This window comes from Vulpes vulpes, chromosome 13, assembly GCF_048418805.1.
Source record: "Vulpes vulpes isolate BD-2025 chromosome 13, VulVul3, whole genome shotgun sequence".
NCBI classification, from domain to species: Eukaryota; Metazoa; Chordata; class Mammalia; order Carnivora; family Canidae; genus Vulpes; species Vulpes vulpes.
Window position 1 is genome coordinate 124683328 of NC_132792.1, and position 19744 is coordinate 124703071.

Genomic DNA, 19744 nt, shown 5'->3' on the forward strand with positions numbered 1-19744 from the left:
ATGACGATGGTGATGATGATGATGGCAGTGATGATGGTGATGGTGGTGGTGATGGTGATGGTGGTGATGGTGGTGGTGATGATATTGATGATGATATGATGGTGATAATGGTGATAGTGATGATGCTGACTCAGTGGTATTCCTCCTCCTTCCTCACTTACCTACCCACCATCTCTGATTCCACAGGGAAGTTGCAAATGTTTACATTATAATAATAGAAATGTACTTCATGGGGTGCCTGGGTGGCTCAGTTGGCTAAGTGTCTGACTCTTGATTTTGGCTCAGGTCTTGATCTCAGGGTTGTGAGTTCAAACCCTACATTGGGCTCCATGCTGGGCATGGAGTCTACTTAAAAAAAAAAAAGAAATATACTTTTCAGGTGGAAATACCTATTTTTAAGGAATATATCAAGCTGATTGAGGTAGATTAGATTCTGAAGTTAGTTGTCACCAGGAGTCAATATATTAGTAGAAAAGTCCTTTGCCATGAACAGGGCAGAGGAAATGTTTTTTTTCTTCTCTGAAGGAGAAGAAAAGAGACGTAGAATGGAGTAGAAGAGAGTAGCCTGGTTGAGAAGAACCAGGAAGAGTAAGAAGGTTGGGTTGAGTCAGGGAAGGCCACTGAGATTCCTCAGAGGTGGATGCCCTGAGCAGCATGATACGGTTCTTAGGAAGTCATTTGTATATTTACACTGTGAGCCCTTTGTCCATCTCCCATTCTGAGATTCCCATGAAAATGTACGAATTTCAGAATGTTTCATGCTTCAAGTGATAAGGGGTTCTGTGAAAGGCAGAGAAAGGGGTGTACAGATATAGAGAGAAGAACTGGAGAAAAAGAATTTGCAGAAATCTTGGAGGAGGGGGATGCTTTGGATTTCCACAGGCCATGGTTTGGGGGGTCTTCTAAGGGGAGGCTCTGTCTGACTTGAAGGTTGCTCTAACATTTCAGTAGCCTTGACATACTGAGGATAAGATCCACCCACACACAGTAAAGGGGAGAGAATCTAGTTCCCTTGTAGTCACTATAATAGCACACAAACATTCAAGGGTGTAATTATCCAATGTCCTTGGATACAGAATTTGCTTTCCTTTTATGGGAACCAGGCTTTTCCTAGGGATGCATTTATTCCATCAAATTTTATCTCAAAATATCTGGGGAAAACATCTGGTTCTTATGATAAAGAACGATTTCAAAATGGTCATCTTGTCAAGCCCATATACTAGAACGAGGGCCATATCCATAAAAGAGTAGAGGCAAAATCTGTTCTGTTTTGTCCAAATTCTACTCTCCAGGGGCGCCTGGTGGCTCAGCCACTTAAGCAACTGCCTTCAGCTCAGGTCATGACCCCAGCATCCTGGGATGGAGCCCCGAGTTGGGCTCCCTATCTCTCTCCTCCCCCATTTGTGTATTCTTTCTCTCTCTCAAATAAATAAACTCTTTGAAAAACATCCATATTCCTCCTCTGGCCCAGTTATCCGGGTAATGACAGGTGCTGCCCCCAGTGATCTCATTCTCCCACTTCATGTGTCTGCTTACTAATGTGTCACCTTTCATATATAGGGATGATGTCACTGGCTTAGCCTTGATGGAACTGAGGGCCACTACCTTAATCTTCCCACCCTAGGGCTTGGCTGGTGCTGCTCCCCCTGTTCCTGGCTGCATGGTCAGCAGGTGTGTGAGGCGGGGGCCTGGCGGTAGATCATGAGGAAGAAGATGTCTTATGGGCTGGGGCCTCTTGGCACTGTGCTCGCTCCTACAGAGCTACCTGACCTTTCACTTGTCCATACCTCAGAAAAACCAAAGCCATCTGTTTTCTCCTATCTTGCATCTCTGCATCCCAAATTTTCCTGGGAATGTTTCCAGGAGTTTGAGTTCACAGAGCTTGTCATTAACTCTGGGGCTTCAGAAACAAAGGCCCTGCTGGGACTCGTGTTAGGAGAACCATTTGTGCTGGGGAGTGTTTGGGGCAGGAGATGCAAACTGGCCAAAACAGAGAAGATTTCAGGGCAGGAGTGCTACTGTTTATCGAGCACTGGCTTTGTGATGGGCACTGTCTAAGGCCCTACATGCCTGTCCCCTTGCTTGTCACTGTGACAACTATTCCTACAACAGGCAGGAATAGTACTCCTATGCTCTTATGGGACATGAACATGAGGCAGAGAGACAGGTCTGTAGCATATTCAGGGCCATTTAGCTAGTTTTGTCAAGTCTGTATGACCCCAAACCTTATGCTCTTAATTATGCTATCCCTTTTTTTCTGGATTTGGGGGTACCAAATCTTCTATCACATCCTTAAAATCCTGGGGGAAGAAAGGGAGTTCCCATACCCCATTATTTTAAAATGTGAGTTTTTTTAAAAAAAGATTTTATTCATTTATTCATGAGACACAGAGAGAGGCAGAGACACAGGTAGAGGGAGAAGCAGGCTCCCTGCAGGGAGCCCGATGTGGGACTCGGTCCCAGGATCATGCCCTGAGCCAAAGGCAGACGCTTGACCACTGAGCTACCCAGGTACCCAATAATGTGCTCTTCTTAACTTTGGGGACTCCAGGTCTCTCTTGCTATTCTGGGTACTTGGGTTGGGACAAGCTGGCATGATAAGCTGCTCCTGCTTGGGGTTGGAGAACATGGAGAGTGCTCCAGCCTCTGGCCAGTTTTGAAGATCTCCTGAGGGACCTGGAGGAGATCTGGCCCCAGGGTGCCTTTATGAAGTGGGCCCTTGGACTCTCCCCAGGACCCTGGTGCGCACCAAATAAAAATATAAATGACCAGTTAAATGATTTATAGTATTAGTATACCAATGCAATATTTGGGATATACTTATAATAAAAAATTGTTGCTTTACCCGGAATTCAGATTCAGCTGGATGACCTGTATTTTATCTGGCAATCCTAGACCTGGAGTCACCTAGCATCAGCCCAAGCAGCTGTGGCTGGTGACAGGTGTCTGAAAACTCCAATCTCCAAGCCAGGCCAGAGGCTATGTCTGTCTGAGGCTGCCCGGACCTTCCCTGAGGACTCACAGGCCTGGTCAGGGTTGAACAGAGAGCGTCCACACAGGGAACCTTTGCATGGCGGAGCCTGAGCACTGCAGTGCCAAGGAAGTGCCTCCTGGCGTTGTGAGAATGGAGGGGTCTAAGGGAAAATAGAACAGGAGGCAAAGCCAGCGAGCCAGTGATTTCATTTGCTAGCACTGCTGTAATAAAATGCCATACCGTGGGGCTTAGACATCAGAAATTTATTTTCTCTCAGTTCTGCAGTCTGAGAGTCCAGGATCAACGAGTTGGCATATTTGGTTTCTTCTGAGACCTTTTTTCTTGGCTTGTAGATTGGCCACCTTGCCCTGTGTCTTCACATGACCTTCCCTCTGTGTTGGTGTCCTATTCTTCTGGTAGGAACATCAGTCATATTGGACTAGGGTCACCCTCATGACTTCATTTTAACTTAATTACCTCCTTGGGTCCTATCTTCACATTCTGAGGTTCTAGGGGTTAGGACTTCAACATATGACTTTTCAGGGGACATGATTTAATCCGTAACAGCCAAAAAACGATTCGGGAAGCACGTGAATTGGTTTGTGCAGGCAGATGGCTCTGTCCTGGTGCCCTGGGGACCTTGTATGCATCCTCATAGGCCACATAAGCCAGGCTTGAGTTACAGCCGAATCTATGTCTCTCTCTTTTTAAGATTTTATTCATTTATTTGAGAGAGAGAGAGAGAGAGAGAGAGGAAGAGTAGGAAGAGGGAGAGGGAGAAGCAGACTCCTCGCTGAGCTGGGAGCCCCGGGCTCAAACCCGAGTCTCCAGGATCATGACCTGAGCTGATAGCAGATGCTTAACTGAATGAGCCACCAGGTGCCCCACGAATCGGGAGTCTTGACAACACTCAGTAATAGTCCAAGAACGAGAGGCAGGGGAGGCTTGGGAGGAGCTGCCGGAGCACTTCTCACTTGCCTCTTAGCTGCCCAGGAGGCTTGTTTGAAGATACTTCCACAAGGCCTCCTAGCTTCTGATGATGGCGGGGTGGGGGTTGGGGGTTGGGGGTGGGGTGTCTGCCCTGCCCTCCCCCCACTGGGGGCAGAGATGCTCCCTGGAAACTAGCCGGGGCAGGGCATTAGCTCCTCAGCAACAGTGTCCCACCACTGGTGTTGAAGTCCCCAGGCCCCTGTAGTTGCAGGGTTGCCCCGAGCTCGGGCGTCTGCAGGGAGCTGGCATCTTTGGCTCATCTTCTTTTCACTGTCCATATAAATGATCCATCTGATTTGGGGCTGGTTTCTTTAGTGGAATCTGTCTGCCAGGATTTACCTTGTGCTTGACTTTCTGGCACAGGAAGCAGGAAGCACACACAGCCCAGAATACGAGGAGGAGGCCCCCACGGACAACTGGAGAAGGAGCAAAGCAAACCAAGTGGTTCTTGAAGGGGAATGGCTTGTGCCATGAGGACCAAAAGGCTTCTGCCCAGATGACTGCGAATTTATAAAAGTGGTTAGAAATAAGGACTGGACAACTGGGGGGTTTTTTCCTCCTGTTTTCTGTACCCAGAATCTACACAAACATCAAACCTATTGGCTCTGGACATTTTAGACGACGGGAGTACTAGAAGAACGACACTGTACTGCCAAGGTGAGCAGCTGAACGCTCAACAGCAGTATGGTCATTTCATATCCAGGGGTTCAAAGAATCTGGGGTTCAAATCATTTTCCTTAACTGATAAGCCATGTTATCCCAGATCAATGATTTTTACCTCTTAGGCTTTACTTTTTTCAGCACAATGGGAACATTCACTTGGGAAACACTCGAGTTGTCCTTAGGATTGCATAATAATAATTTATTTGTGTGCACTTACTATATGCCCAATGTATACTAAATGCTTTATATACATATTACCTCATTTAATTCACACAACCCCCTCTCAGAAGTAGGACTGCTATTACCTCAGTTTTACAGATGGGTAAGGTGAGGCACTGAGAGGTTAAGTAACATGCCCAAGGTTAAACCTGGTCAATGTTGGAGCCTGAATTCGAACTCAGGCAGACTTATTCCAGAGCTTGTTCATTTCTTAGTGGGCTACCAAAAAACTGAACAACGATGACAAAAAAACAGATCCCCAAAACCCCCAAAACCCAAACCAACAACCAAAAACAAAAAACAAATCCTGGAATATTCCTCAGCCATTAGAAATGACAAATACCCACCATTTGCTTCAATGTGGTTGGAACTGGAGGGTATTATGCTGAGTGAAGTAAGTCAATGGGAGAAGGACAAACATTATATGGTCTCATTCATTCGGGGAATATAAAAATTAGTGAAAGGGAATAAAGGGGAAAGGAGAGAAAATGAGTGAAAATATCAGTGAGGGTGACAAAACATGAGAGACTCCTAACTTTGGGAAATGAACAAGGGGTAGTGGAAGGGGAAGTGGGGGGTGGGGGTTGGGGGGTGGGTTTGGGGTGACTGGGTGACCGGCACTGAGGGGGACACTTGACGGATGAACACTGGGTGTTATGCTATATGTTGGCAAGTTGAACTCCAATAAAAAAATTTAAAAATAAATAAAAAATAAAAATAAATAAAAAACAAAAACAAATCCTTTAGAAGAAAAGGAGAAAAAATATACAGACTGTTGAGTGGAGTGCTTAGTACATAACAAGCACAAGAGGAGCTGGCTATTGTTATTTTGATGTCTCCTCGCTTGAATTCGAGAAGTTGACTTGTGCAAAAAATTGCATAAGGAGGCAGGAAAAGGATGGTTTCTTTGCTGTATTGGTGCTTTTCGATTTTTCCACAAAGAATCTTAGGTTTGCAATCAGAAAAAAATATTGAAAAAAAAAACCAATCGTCACCCCCCCTCCCACCCACCCCATCCCCCGCCCAAGGAAAAGATGAGAGAAAGACTATCAGGTTTGGGGATCTTTCCTGACACCGGTTCCCCGCCTTTGTGGAAAATCAGAGAAGCCCTGAAGCCAGCGCCCCCGCAGTGACAAGCCTGCAGGCAACCCTGGGCTGGGCCCGGCAGCCAAGCTGGGATCCAGGGAGGGAGTCGAGGGGCCGTTCGAGCCCCGGGCACGCCCCGGATCCCGTCCTTGGGGTCGAGGCCCGGCAGGGGTCACGCGGCCCCCGAGGCCCCGAGGGCGCCCCCATCCCCCCATCCCCCCATCCCCCAGGGGGGCCCGTGCGGGGCATTGTGGGCCCGCGTTCGCGTTTCCCGGGCGACCGGGGCGCGCACCGAGGAGCCCTCGGCCCGGAGGAGCGTGCGGGGAGCGCGGGCATGGCGGAGGCGCGGAGGCCCCGGGGCGGCGGCGGCGGAGGAGGCGGCGGAGGAGGCGGCGGAGGCGGAGGCGGCAGCGGCGGCGGCGCGGGCTGCTGGTGCTGGCGGCGGCTGTGGGCGCGCGGCGCGGGCCGCGGAGGGCGCCGCAGGAAGGGCCCCGAGCGCGGCGGGTGGGCGCCCCCGCGCCTGCAGGGGCTGCTGCGGAGGCTGGCGGCGTGGCGGCGGCGCGGGGCGCGGCCCGAGCGGCTGGAGCAGATCCCGCTGCTGGTGCTGCCGCGCGCGCCCCGCACCCACTAGGCCGCCCCGGGCGCGCGCCGCCTCGCTTCGCTTCCTGTTCGACGGGGCGACAAAGGAAAATAAACCCCACGCCGTGGGAACGAGCGAGACAGCGCTGGGCTCGTTGGGCCAGCTGGGGGTGCTCGGGACGGGAAGGGCTGCGGCCCCCCGCTGGCTGCTGCGCAGGGCCGAGGCCTCGAGAGCCGGGGAGGCGCGGGCGGGGGCTCCCACCCCCCGGAGCCCCGCCCCGTCCAGGGGCCGTGCACCTGCTGGGGCCCGGCACCCTCCAGGGGCCCCGAATTCCCCTGGGGTCGCCGCAGCCTCCTGGAGCACTGCACCCTCCTGGGGCCTCGCACCCGCTGGGGCCCTGCACCCTCCAGAGGCCCCGAATTCCTCTGGGGTCCCCGCACCCTCCAGAGGCCCCGAATTCCCCCGGGTCCCTGCACCCTCCTGGGGCCCCGAATTCCTCTGGGGTCCTGCACCCTCCAGGGGCCCCGAATTCCCTTAGGGTCGCCGCACCCTCCTGGAGCACTGCACCCTCCTGGGGCCTCGCACCCGCTGGGGCCCTGCACCCTCCAGGGGCCCCGAATTCCCTTAGGGTCGCCGCACCCTCCTGGAGCACTGCACCCTTCTGGGGCCTCGCACCCCCTGGGGCTCTCTCCAGGGGTCCCAAACTCCTCTGTGGCCCCTGCATCTTCCTGCTGCACTGGGCCCCCCTGGGGCCCCGCACCCTCCTGGAACATCGCACTCCCTTGGGACCCTGAACTCCTCTGGGGCCCTGTACCTTCCTGAAGCCCTGCACCCCCCTGCTGCTCCTTTAGGCCCTAGACAGCCCCGGGAAGGGGTGAGTGGGGCAGTTTGTGCCTTGCTCTGGGAGGATTAAAAATAAGTATTTTTTTAAAAAGATTTTATTTATTCATGAGAGACACGGGGGGGGGGGTGGTGGGAGAGAAAGAGAGAGAGGCAGAGACACAGGCAGAGGGAGAAGCAGGCTCCATGCAGGGAGCCCGACGCGGGACTCGATCCTGGGTCTCGATCCTGGGTCTCCAGGATCACACCCTGGGCCGAAGTCAAAGCTAAACCGTGAGCCACCTGGGCTGCCCAATAAATTTGCTTTTTTAAGCCGGTTGCTGAGCTCTTCACCCCACATCAAAGTGCTCGAACTCTAATTTTTTGTTTACAGGCATTTGTGAGTCCTTGTAAACCAACGTGAGATTTTGTTTACAGGCATTTGTGAGCCCTTGTAAACCAATGTGAGACCCAAGCTTGGGGTTTGCCTGCAGGGAGTTTGAAAACTAGTGTTGGAGATGAAAGAGCACAGGGAGAGGAATCTGGGGGACTCCTGGGTGGGTCTTTGATTTCTTCCTCTTCCTCATCAATAAAAGCCAGCTAATGATACTCTTCCCCCTTAGGCTGGTGAGGATGAAAGTGAATTATTAGAAGTGAAAGTGCTCCAAGCACTTTCTGAACAGAAAGAGCATACGCAGTCAGGGTACTTATTAAACTGTTACCCTGGTGTCTCCTGGGGCTATTCCCAGATCGCTCTCCACCCTCCTGCCCTCCCTGCCCCCCCTACTCGGGCCCAAACTGCAAGCCAGAAACGCCCAGCAGTGGGCCTACAAGCTCTCTGCTGAGCTCCTGATGCCTCCCAGGGGCCTCCTGGTGCCCTTGACCTCAAAAGCCAGTCCCTGGGGAGGGAGTGCGAGGATCACCACACCCTGTCCAGGGCACCTCAGTGAGAGAGGGGTGGGCAGCATCGAAAAACGCAGAAAAAACAAAACCTGGGCCAGAAAGCTGGGGACAGGACTGTCATTGAGGGGCGATGCATTTTGATCTTTCACTAACTTCCTCAATGTCACCACTGTGAGGGCGGGCGGTGAGGGGCTGTGCGGGTTCCCCAGGAGAGCCGTCCAGCTGCGTAGCCAGCCCCCGTGCGTGTGAGGACACCGACCCCACTGGCCTGTGTGTAGCTGCTGAGACCAGGGATCCCGAGACGCCTGAATGAAAAGCTGTTCCGTGGGAAGCAGCCAGTGAAATCTCCCTCGCTTGGAGAGGTTTAAGGTGAGAAGACTGAAAACGGAGAAACCCTTCGGAGCGTACCGAATCCCTGAATCCTCAGGCGCAGATCGGGGGTGCTGCTGCGGAACACCCAGCAGTTCAGCTATGTCATGTTTCCCGGGTTGATTTCTTTCAGAAAAGTAGGAGCCAAGCAAGCGAGTGCAGTTAGTTCCCTCGGACCGTATTTGGATGTGGGTTTGCCTTTCTGGTTTGGCTGATGGTCCCCTGCCTGCACCAGGAGGAGGCCTCAGCTCTCTGAATAGGTCACTGTGCTTCCTCTTCCTTCGCGAGGCTGAGGGGATGGGCCGGCTCTCTAGGCCTTCATCTCCAGGCCTTCACCCCACTGATGCCCACGCGTCAGCTCTGTGTACAAGCACGGATGTAAGGGAAGTGTTTCACTTAGAGGGTCACCGTGGTGGCATCCTGTGTCTTCCCAGTTGCGCTCCTACATACCCGCCCAAAGCCTTATGTTTTTGGGAGTGCTGCTAGCCTGCGATGGGAGCCTCCGGGCCCAGTCCTTGGCTATGATGGATCCCTCCCCGGCCAAGAGAGGGGCGGCCTTTATCAGATTTGCTGGGCTGTGGGTAACTCCTGTCAAAGGCCAGATTCAGCAGAAACAATGGCCTTTGGGGACACATGCTGCTTCAGGGGGTTGGGATGGAGAACCTGCTGGTAGACACCACATTAGACACCCCACCCTCACTGCTCAGGAACTTGACAGTATTTCTTGCTGACAATCTGTACTTCTCATCTTCTGGGGCTAGAGCCTTGTTCCTTCTCTTATATCCATCCTCCTTTGAGCAGGAAGCCAACAAAAAGAAATGCAGTTTTTCATAGCCAGCCCTTTGGGGTGGTTCTCTGGTGCAACCCCCACCCCCTCCTTGTGTCCCTGGAGAAGGGACATCAGCCTCCTGATCCAGGCCACACTTAGTTCTGGGTGTTGGCTGCCAGCAAAGAGGGTGGCTTGTTGTGGGACTGGGGTCTGAGGGGGATGATCCATGGTGTTTGGCTTTTGGGGTTCTTGGTGACTTGTTTTACCCTCTGAAACAGAAGAGGAAGGGTATATTTGGGTCACCACTGATGAGCCCAAGAGGAGGAGCCTCAGCTCTTTAATAGGTCACTATGCTCTGAGTTCCAGAGGCTTCACTGCCAGGATGTTCCAAGGAATATATATATATATATATATATATATATATATATATATATATATATATATATATATATATATAGGCTAGGCATGCGCACCAAGGGAGAGTGGTCAGATTTAAGATGCTGCTGCCTTACCCCGGTCTGATTTACACGGGTCCAGGTAGGTCTTCCTTTGTATTTATACAACAACCATGACATGACCTGAACCATTTATTTGCCATCTTAACTCATTTTAAGTGTACAGGTCAGTGGTATTAAGCACATTCACATTGTTGTGCAGCCCTCATCACCATCCATTTCCAGAACACTTTTAATTTTGCAAAAGTGAAATTCCATGCCCTTGAAACAATGACTTTCCATGCTCCCTCTCCCCCAAACCCTGGTGACACTGTTCTACTTTTATCTCTGTGAATTTGACTACTCTTATCATATAAATGGAATCATACACTATTTGTCTCTTCATGACTGGCTTATTATTTTTTTATTAAGCGTTAATTCTAATTCTAGTCAGTTAACATAACAGTGTTGTATTAGTTTCAGGTACACAATATAGTGATTCTGCACTTTCATATATCACCTGGTACTCATCACTACAGTTGCACTCCTTCATCCCCATCACCTAGTTCACCCATTCCCCACCGAGCTCCTTCCCCTCTGATGACCCATCAGTGTGCTCTCTAGAGTTCAGAGTCTGTTTCTTGGTTTCTCTCTCTCTCTCTCTCTTTCTCTTTTCTACCCTTAGCTTGTCAGTTTTATTTCTTAAATTCCGCATGAATGAGATCATACGGTATTTGTCTTCCTCTGGTTGGTTTATTTCTTTTAGCATAACACCCTCTAGCTCCATCCATGTCATTGCAAATGGCAAGATTTCATTCTCTTTTATGGCTGAATAATATTTCATTATCTATCTATCTATCTATCTATCTATCTATCTATCAATCACATCTTTATCCACTCATCTATTGATGGACATTTGGGCAGCTTCTATACCTTGGCTATTGTAAACAATGCTGCTATAAACATTAGCGTGCATGTATCCCTTTGAATTCTTTGGGTAAATAACAAGTAGTGAAATTGCTGGATCATAGAGTAGTTCTATTTTTGACTTTTTGAGGAACCTCCATATTGTTTTCCACAATGGCTGCACGGGGTTCATTCCCATCCACAGTGCATGAGGGTTTCTATCCACATCCTCATCAACACCTATAGTTTCTTGTGTTGTTGATTTTAGCCATTCTAACAGGTGTGAGGCAAAATCTCATTGTAGTCTTGATTTGCATTTCTCTGATGGTAAGTGACGATGAACACCTTTTGAGGTGTCCATGGGCCATTTGTATATTTTCTTTGGAGAAATGTCCGTTCATGTCTTTTAATTGGATTAAAATAAGTTTTTAATTGGATTATTTGTTTTTTGATTGTTGAAGTTATAAGTTCTTCATATAGTTTGATACTAACCCTTTATCAGATATATGTCACTTGCAAATCTCTTCTCCCATTCCATAGATTGCCTTTTAGTTTAGTTGATTACTTCCCTCGCTGTGCAAAAGCTTTTTTTCTTGATGTAGTACGAATAGTTTATTTTTTCTTTTATTTCTCTTGCTCAGGAGATATACCTAGAAAAGTGTTGCTATGGCTGACGTCAGAGACATTACTATCTGTGCTCTCTTCTAGGATTTTATGGTTTCATGTCTCACATTTAGGTCTTTAATCCATTTTGAATTTATTCTTGTGCATGGTGTAACAAAGTGGTCCAATTTCATTCTGTTTGCATGTAGCTGGCTAATTTTCTCAACACCATTTGTTGAAAAGACTTCTTTTTCGCATTGGATGTTCTTTCCTGCTTTGTCAAAGACTAATTGTCCATATACTTGTGGGTTTATTTCTGGGTTTTCTTTTCCATAGATCTGTGTGTCTATTTTTGTGCCAGTACCATATTGTTTTGATCACTACAGCTTTGTAATATAACTCAAAGTCCAGAATTGTGATGTCTCTAGCTTTGCTTTTCTTGTTCAAGATTGCTTTGGCTATTCGAGGTCTTTTGTAGTTCTATATAAATTTTAGGATTGTTTGTTCTAGTTCTGTGAAAAAATGGTGTTGGTATTTTGATAAGGATTGCATTAAGTATATAGATTACTTTGGGTAGTATAGGCATTTTCACAATATTTGTTCCAATCCATGGGCATGGGAATGTCTTTCCATTTCTTTGTGTCATCTTCAATTTCTTTCATCAATGTTTTATAGTTTTCAGAGTACAGATCTTTCACCTTTTTCATTAGGTTTATTACTAGATATCTTTTTTTTAAAAAAAGATTTTATTTATTCATGAGACACACACACACACACACACACACACACACACACAGAGGCAGAGACAGAAACAGGCTCGCCGCAAGGAACCTGATTTGGGACTCGATCCAGGATCCCAGGATCAGGGCCTGAGCCGAAGGCAGACGCTCAACCCGCTGAGCCATCCAGGCATCCCTATTCCTAGATATCTTATTATATTTGGTGCAATTGTAGATGGGATTGTTTTCTTAATTTTTCTTTCTGCTGCTTCATTATTGTTGTATAAAAATGCAACAGATATCTATACATTGATTTTGTATCCTGTGACTTATTGAATTTGTTGACCAGTTCCAACAGTTTTTTGGTGGAGTCTTTCAAGTTTTCTATAGTATCACATATCATCCGCAAATAGTGAAAGTTTTCCTTCCTCCTTACTGATTTGTTCTAGGAGACTTGAAACCGTGAACTCAGCTCCTGGCAGTTGAAAGCTGGAGCCTTTGGACAAAGCAGCCCTCCTGTGAGTTTCTGTCTGGTAAAGCTCAGGCTTGTCAGAAGAATTGGGTGTTTGTCCTCGCCAACACCTGAAGATAGGCCCTTAACCTCCCTTTCTAAGAACACATAGTAAAATGGGATTCCAAGTGTGAATTGTTCTTTTGTCCCTTTGAGAGGCATATATACCTCCTAAAACTGATGTGTGTCTTTCTCAGGGACCTGAGAGCCATTCCTTGGAAATATAATCATGGGGCCAGTGGGGCTCTGTCTCCCAGACTGTGTGGGAGGATAGACTCCTAACTTCCATAATTGTCAGCTCGAAGACTCCACTGGCCAAATCACATTTACACTGACCAACCCTTTGTCATTTTTTGCTTGAGGAAGGCATCCCATCCCCACCTGTCCCTTAAAAAGCCCAATCACTTTTGCACAAATGGGAATGGAGGTCAGTTCTTTTCCTGCTGTCAGTAGCTACTGAATAAAATGTTTTAATCTTAATGTCTAAATGCTCTAAGGTCTGGCTTTATTTCTTTGACACTGGCATCAAGTAAGGGTCCAACCTAATTCTTTTGCATGCGGGGTATCCAGTTTCCCAACACTATTCATTGATTGAATCTTTTTTTTTTTTCAGATTTTATTTATTTATTCATGAGACACACACACACACAGAGAGAGAGACAGGGAGGCAGAGACATAGGCAGAGACACAGGCAGAGGGAGAAGCAGGCTCCATGCAGGGAGCCTGATGCGGGACGTGATCCTGGGTCTCTAGGATCACACCGTGGGCTGAAGGCAGGCGCTAAACCGCTGAGCCACCCGGGCTGTCCGATTGAATCATTTCTAAAGAACAGTGAGCTTGTCATTTAAAGCACTTTTGAGTAAACACTATTGTAAAGTGAGGAATCCTTTTTGAGGCAAATGCTTTCCCCATTTTTTAAAGTGCACATCTTCATATACCAGATTTTATTTTATTTCTTTTTTCAATTTTTATTTTTTTTTAAAGATTTTATTTATCCATGAGAGACACACACAGGCAGAGAAATAGACCGAGGGGGAAGCAGGCTCCCTCTGGAAGCCCGATGCGGGACTTGATCCCAGGACCCCAGGATCACGACCTGAGCCAAAGGCAGACGCTCAACCACTGAGCCACCCAGGTGCCCCCAAATACTAGATTTTAAAGCAATGCTCTGCTTTGCTTCGGGGCTCATAATTTGCAAGACGCTTTCCTGTGTAATGTCTCATTTGGTCCTTGGAAGAACTCTGAGAGGTCAGTAAGCAATGGGGGCTGGCACCTCCATCTGGAGCACAGGCTGAGTGGAGTTGCTTAACGGCCTTATTCTTTGATTGCAAGCAGATCTATGGACCCGGTGAAGTGATATCAAATCGGAAGCAGCAAGCAGGGATTTCATTTTAGAATCAGATTAATAAGAAGCCTGCACTGCATGTTGAATACCTGGAAAGGACAGTCAGATTTACACACCATTCTGTTTTTCCAGTAGAGCCCTAGACTATGACTCCTGGTCTCTGCGTTCGCCCTCCGGGGATCTGGGGGGTGGGAGGAGGTGTAGAAGAATATAAGACTCATTCTCTTACCTGGAGCAGAAATCTGTACCTGTAAGTGGAGATGCTTATCTTGGTATGCAAAACAGAAGCCTGTCAGCAACACTGTGAAAGGAGGAACAGTCTTTTTTAATTCTGGAGCTGTGAGCTCCTGGGATAGGAATCCAGCTGGGAACGTTGTCCTTGACAGTGGTGTTCATCTCTCATGGGTACATGCTTGTTTGCATCTGAGCATTCATTTGTCATGCTGCTTGGTTAAAGTGGCCCACATTTTCTTTTGGAAACTTCCACCTTCCCCAGTCTCAGCCATTAGGTTTACAAAAGATTGATCCTACTCCCAGGTCCGGAGATGGGTTCCAACCGGCTTTACCAGTGGTCTTCAATCCTGACTGCACACAGATTCACCTGAGCTATTAAGAAGCACTGTGCTTCCTGCTGCCCCCCAGAGATTCTGGTTTAATTGTTATGGGTAGGGCCTGGGAGTAGGTTTTGTTTTTGTTTTTAATAAACTTAATTTTTTAATTTTTTAAATTAATTAATTTACTTGACAGAGAACACAAGAGCGCATAAGCAGGGGCAAGGGCAGAGGGAGAGGGAGAAGCAGACTTCCCGCTGAGCAGGAAGCTCCATGTGAGGCTGGATCCCAGGACCCTGGGAGCATGACCTGAGCCCAAGGCAGACTCTTCACTGACTGAGCCACCCAGGTGCCCCTAGACTATTCTTTAGAGCAGTTTTAGGTTCACAGCAAAATTGGGTGGACAGTACAGAGTGCCCATATGTGCTTTCTCTGCTCCTACTCATGGGTAGCATCCCCACTTGTCAGCATCCTCCACCAGAGTGGAATATTTGTTATAGTTGCAGATTCTACACTGACACATCATTTTATCACCCGGAGTTCATAGTTTACATCAGGGTTCACTCTTGGTGTTGTACATTCTGTGCATTTGGACGGATGTATAATGACATGCATCCATCATCATGGTGTCATACAGAGGGTAGTTTCACTGTCTTAAAAACTTTCTGATATTTAAACTTTTTTTTTTTTTTTAAATAGGGGTGCCTGGCTGGCTCACTCTGTGGAGCATGTGACTCTTGATCTCAAGCATGTGACTCATGAGTCTGAGTCCCACAATGGGTGTAGAGATTACTTAAATAAATAAATATTTAAAAAAACCTTTCTGTGCTCCTATTCATCCCTTCCTCCCCACAGATTCCTGACAACTATTGATTTTTTTTTTTTTACTATTACCATAGTTTTGCCTTTTCCACAATGTCATATAATGGGAATCATCAAAATCTAGCCTTTTGAGATTAGTTTCTTTCACTGAATCATATGCATTTTTAAAATGCTCCAGTTAATTCTAATATGCAGCCCTATTTGAGAGCCTATCTTAAGCCAATCAGCATATTCCATTTTGCGGCTACTGTTGAGGTTGGGGATGGGAAAAGTTTCCCCAGTGCGTCTAGAGAAGATAGATCTTAGGACCTGCCGACACAGGCTCTTTTCTGCTGCTGGCTGCAGGTACAATGACATCTCAAGGAGAGAGCCTGCCGGAGGAGGCTGGAGCCAGTCTCCAGGGGGTGGAGCCAAGAGATGGAGAGAAATCGAGCCTGGCACATCCTAGGAGCCTAGGTAGGATAAAGCCGCTGCAAAGCCAGATCTAGCCCTGGGCTGTTTTAGATGGATGAATGAGGATGCTTTTGGCTGCGACAGAAGAAACTCAAAGTAGCATACAAATAGGGACATTATCTCACGTTATAAGAAATCCCTGGGGAGACCACCTCCAGGTTTGGGTGATCAGCAGCTCTGCTGAACGTCAAAGCCAAGTTCCTGCGTGGTCTTCTCTGCTATCCTGGGCGCAGAGGGTCCCCCCCCTTAGGCTCTTGGATGCAAATTGGCTACGGCCATCCCCACGCATCCTCCAGGTATAAGAGCACCGAGAAGAGCATTGCATCTTGCAACCTTGTAAGACAGAGAAAGCCTTCTCAGAATCCCTCAGGCAGACTCTCCTCGGGTCTCAACGGCCAGAAGGGAGATGTAGAACCACTAGCGGCTGACGGCATCGCCTACCTCACTTTCCAGGGAGTCGAATGTCTGAATAAAACTGGGGACTTGGGGGTCCCCAAATCCCTAAAGAGGGAATTTAAGGGAAGAAGGGAAGATGCAGGATGGATAGGTGAAGAGTGGTTTTTATTGCTTTCTTGTCATTCAAGTCGAATATTTTCTCACATCATCTGACGCAGATGTTGAGGGTAGACCCAGTGAGCACTGTGTGCAGACTGATGACAACAGTTCCAGAAAGTCAGAATGCATCTGAACGGCACAAGTTGGCCTCTATGTCCAGCAGGGCCCTGGTGCTCGCCCTGTTAGCAGCAGGCCCCTTGTCCCTGGCTGCCAGTGCAGCCTCAGCTGGGCAGACAGTGGGGCCGTCTTGTGACCCACGTCTGAGCCGTGGCAGGGCAGGGAGGGCAGGCAGTGAGCAAGCCGCCAGTGGGCTCTTGGCCAGGTGTTTCTCGCGGCCCTGGAGAGACTCCGCACCTGCAACATCAGGAGAGCTGGGGGAGCCAGCCTGCCCTGCGGGGGCGGGGGCACACAAGGAAGGGGCTGACTCTGGTCCCACAGACCTGGGCCTGCATCCCGGCTTGTGTCTTCCGGGCTGTCTGACCACAAAAAGGTTATTCAACCTCCGAGCCTCAATCCCGACCTGGACCCTCTGGAGAGTGACGTCTCTGTAGGCCAGTATGGGGAACACGACAGGGCCTGGAGCAGAAGGTGGTCGCTGCAGAGACACATCCTCCACTTCCCTCTAGGCCCACGCTGCTTGACCAGAGAGCTTGAGCTGAAGTAGTCCAAACAGGGTGGTGTAGACAGGTTGAGGAGAGGAAGCGGCCTGTCTGCTGATGAAACCCTGCCTCTCACCACTCCTTAGGCCGATGTGCCTCTAAGTGTGGTTGGCAGACCTAAGTCACACTTCCTCTGGACTGCGGGATGGAAATGCATATTCCTGGGCCCCATCCCAGTCTAGTGACAGCTTATTTGGAGGTGATGCTTGTGGGAATCTAAGTTCCCAGATGATCCTTGGGCCCACAATTTGGGGAGCATGTAGAGGGGGTAGCTGTTGTGGGGGGCCCTCAGTACACTGGGGGGAGCCCCACCTCCCAGCCAGGCCGCCCTCCACAAGGCTGTGCCAGGATCTGCAGGTGCCCCTGCGTGTCCGCCTGAGGCTGGGCCAGAGGACGAACCGGGGGCAGAGAGGGGACGTGAACCTGTCCAGCAGGCTGGGCTGTGTTCTCCCGGCCTCCCGGCACACCGGACTCTCCACGGAGCTCGTGCAGCCTGGGCTTCAGGCCCGCTGAGGGCCCGGCCCAGAGTCCAGGTGTGCAAAGAAGCCAGGTGTCCAGGCATTTCCAGTAAACTGCCTCAAGCGGTCTTGAGAAATAAAACAAAGACGAAAAACCCAGAAATCTCCAAGACTCTACTCATTTGTTGGAATTCCTTTTCTCATTCTAGATCCATCCAGAAGTTCCTATCATGGAAATCTCCCACCCTCCCACCCTGCACCGGCAGTGGCTGATGATCACAAACTTAAGGTGGTCTCTTGCTCCGAAGGGTCCTTCTGCAAATCAGCATGTGGGCAAGGAAGGGCCACCCCCACATGGCGGTGGCCTGAGTCCAGCCCAGGCCCGGGAGCCCAGCTCACGGCCCAGCTGAGATGACCCAGTGACACGGGGAAAACATAGAGCCTGGAGCAAGGAGGATGAGCTGGGGAACACACAATGGGGAGGGTGCAGGTGGGGTAGAAGGACCAACCGCCTGAACCCAGGGATCCGCAGTGTGCATCAGGGAAGTCATCTGGACTCTGTTCCCCACCTGGATGCTGAGGACCCAGGGGTGCAGGGCATAAGCTGTTAGCCTCACGGAGAATCCCATCGTCTCTCTCTGCAACCTCAGCTCGTCCCATGGATGGGGAGGCTGTGAGGACCAGAGCTGAGGACACCCAGCTCTGGGCGGCTTAAGAGGCCTGAAGATGTTTGAGGTGATATTCACTCTGTCGCGGAGAGGCAGAGCGGGCTTGTCTGCCCATAGCTGAATCATTGGGTAGCCTACAGAGCAGCTTGGGGGCGGGGGGAGCATCTAGGGGGCTAAGTCGGTTGAGCATCTGACTCTTTTTTTTTTTAAGATTTTATTTCTTTATTCATGAAAGAGAGAGAGTGAGAGGCAGAGACACAGGCAGAGGGAGAAGCAGGCTCCATGCAGGGAGCCCGATGTGGGACTCGATCTTGGGTCTCCAGGATCAGGCCCTGGGCTGACAGCAGCACTAAACCGCTGAGCCACTCAGGCTGCCCGAGCATCTGACTCTTGATACTGGCTCAGGTCATGATCTCAGAGTCCTGGGATTGACCCAGTGTCTGGCTCTGCACTCAGCAGGGAGTGTGCTTGAGATTCTCTCCCTCCCTCTACCCTTCCCCACGGCTCATGCGTGCGCTCTCTCTCTCTGTCTCTCTCTCAGGTGCCTAGCAGGCTAGAGGCCTAGGACCCTGCTAATCCTGTTGTTCACTTTCTCTATTTCCCGACCCTTTGACATCTGGTGTTGCAGGCCCAGGGAAGGACCGCCCCTGGCAGGGTCAGCTGTCCTTCTCACAGGCTCCACGGCCTGGGGTGCTAATCTTCCGTGCCAGGTCACCCCAGGGCAGGTGCTGGAAACCCCGGACCTTTCCGTAGCCCAGGGCCTGCCTCAGCTACTCGGACTGTCCAGTCCTCTGTTCAGCTTGCCTGTTTTTTTCTGGGAAAACCACAAGAAAGGCTCCCACTCGTGCTTTCCCCTTGCTTATTCTGCATCCTGGCTGTGCTCGGTGCTCCCCGTGGGCACCACAGGCCTGCTTCTAGGGCCCTGGGAGTATAAAATCTCCCTTCACGACCATCAGGTCTGTGGGGCCTACCACACCTGGTTCAAATAAATCCGGGTACGTTTTCCAACAGTGGCCCATTTGAGGCTCATGGATATTGAGTGCCTCTTATACATGATGCATATTCAATTATGAATTTTGGTGCCTCGGCTGCTGTATTGTGGGATTTTGGGGTTTAGGTGCATCACGTGGTGTATGATGGATATTTGGAGCTTCACATTCATCGTGAAGATTTGGCACCTGCTTGGGCTTTCCATCCATCTTGCCTGTGTCGGCTGTACACGGGTTCCACTTATTTTATTCACATCTAACACGTCTCATGGGTGACGTGTTCTTTGCCATATTTATCCCATTCTATGAATTTTGTCTGTATCTCACCAGCTACTTGGTAGCTTCTTCGTTATTTATGCTCAACCTGGAAGTCTGTTTTTTCCATCTAGTTTTCCTGTCCTATCTAGCAGAATTGCACATGCCAGAGCACCAAGCACATCCTACGCGCTATGGTGGGAACTCAATGAGCAAGTGGGAGCAAAGGGCATCCAGCCCCAGCCCCTGGGGGGGTGGGGGGGCGAGCTTTGACTTGTCACGGACCCCGGGGCTCAACACCTTGCTTAGCAGCTTGTGCAGGCTCATTGGGACCTGTCACAGGCTGGTTACTGATCCACATGGGAGTCTGCCTCTGGGGCTGCTGAGGACTCACGGGGGAGTGCTCACTGAGCTGAGGCACAAAGCTGGGGAGGGACAGGTGCC

At 49.6% G+C, this 19744-nt stretch overlaps 1 protein-coding gene across 1 annotated transcript; it reads left to right on the forward strand.

The window, feature by feature from the left end:
* On the forward strand, positions 1 to 6652 carry C13H1orf202 (chromosome 13 C1orf202 homolog). The gene is made up of 3 exons (XM_072733727.1): positions 1 to 27; positions 4583 to 4621; positions 5949 to 6652. Exons 1-3 carry the CDS (start codon positions 1 to 3, stop codon positions 6561 to 6563), a joined length of 681 nt encoding a protein of 226 aa, XP_072589828.1. The 3' UTR covers positions 6564 to 6652.
* Positions 6653 to 19744: the final 13092 nt, after the last annotated feature.

Excerpts from the sequence above, each read along its gene's own strand:
- C13H1orf202 (XM_072733727.1), top strand. The coding sequence starts at position 1 with ATGACGATGGTGATGATGATGATGGCA. Across the intron at positions 28-4,582 it reads TGGTGATGATGATGATGGCA|ACGACGGGAGTACTAGAAGA; the intron begins GTGATGATGGTG and ends TGGACATTTTAG. Across the intron at positions 4,622-5,948 it reads AACGACACTGTACTGCCAAG|AGAAGCCCTGAAGCCAGCGC; the intron begins GTGAGCAGCTGA and ends GTGGAAAATCAG.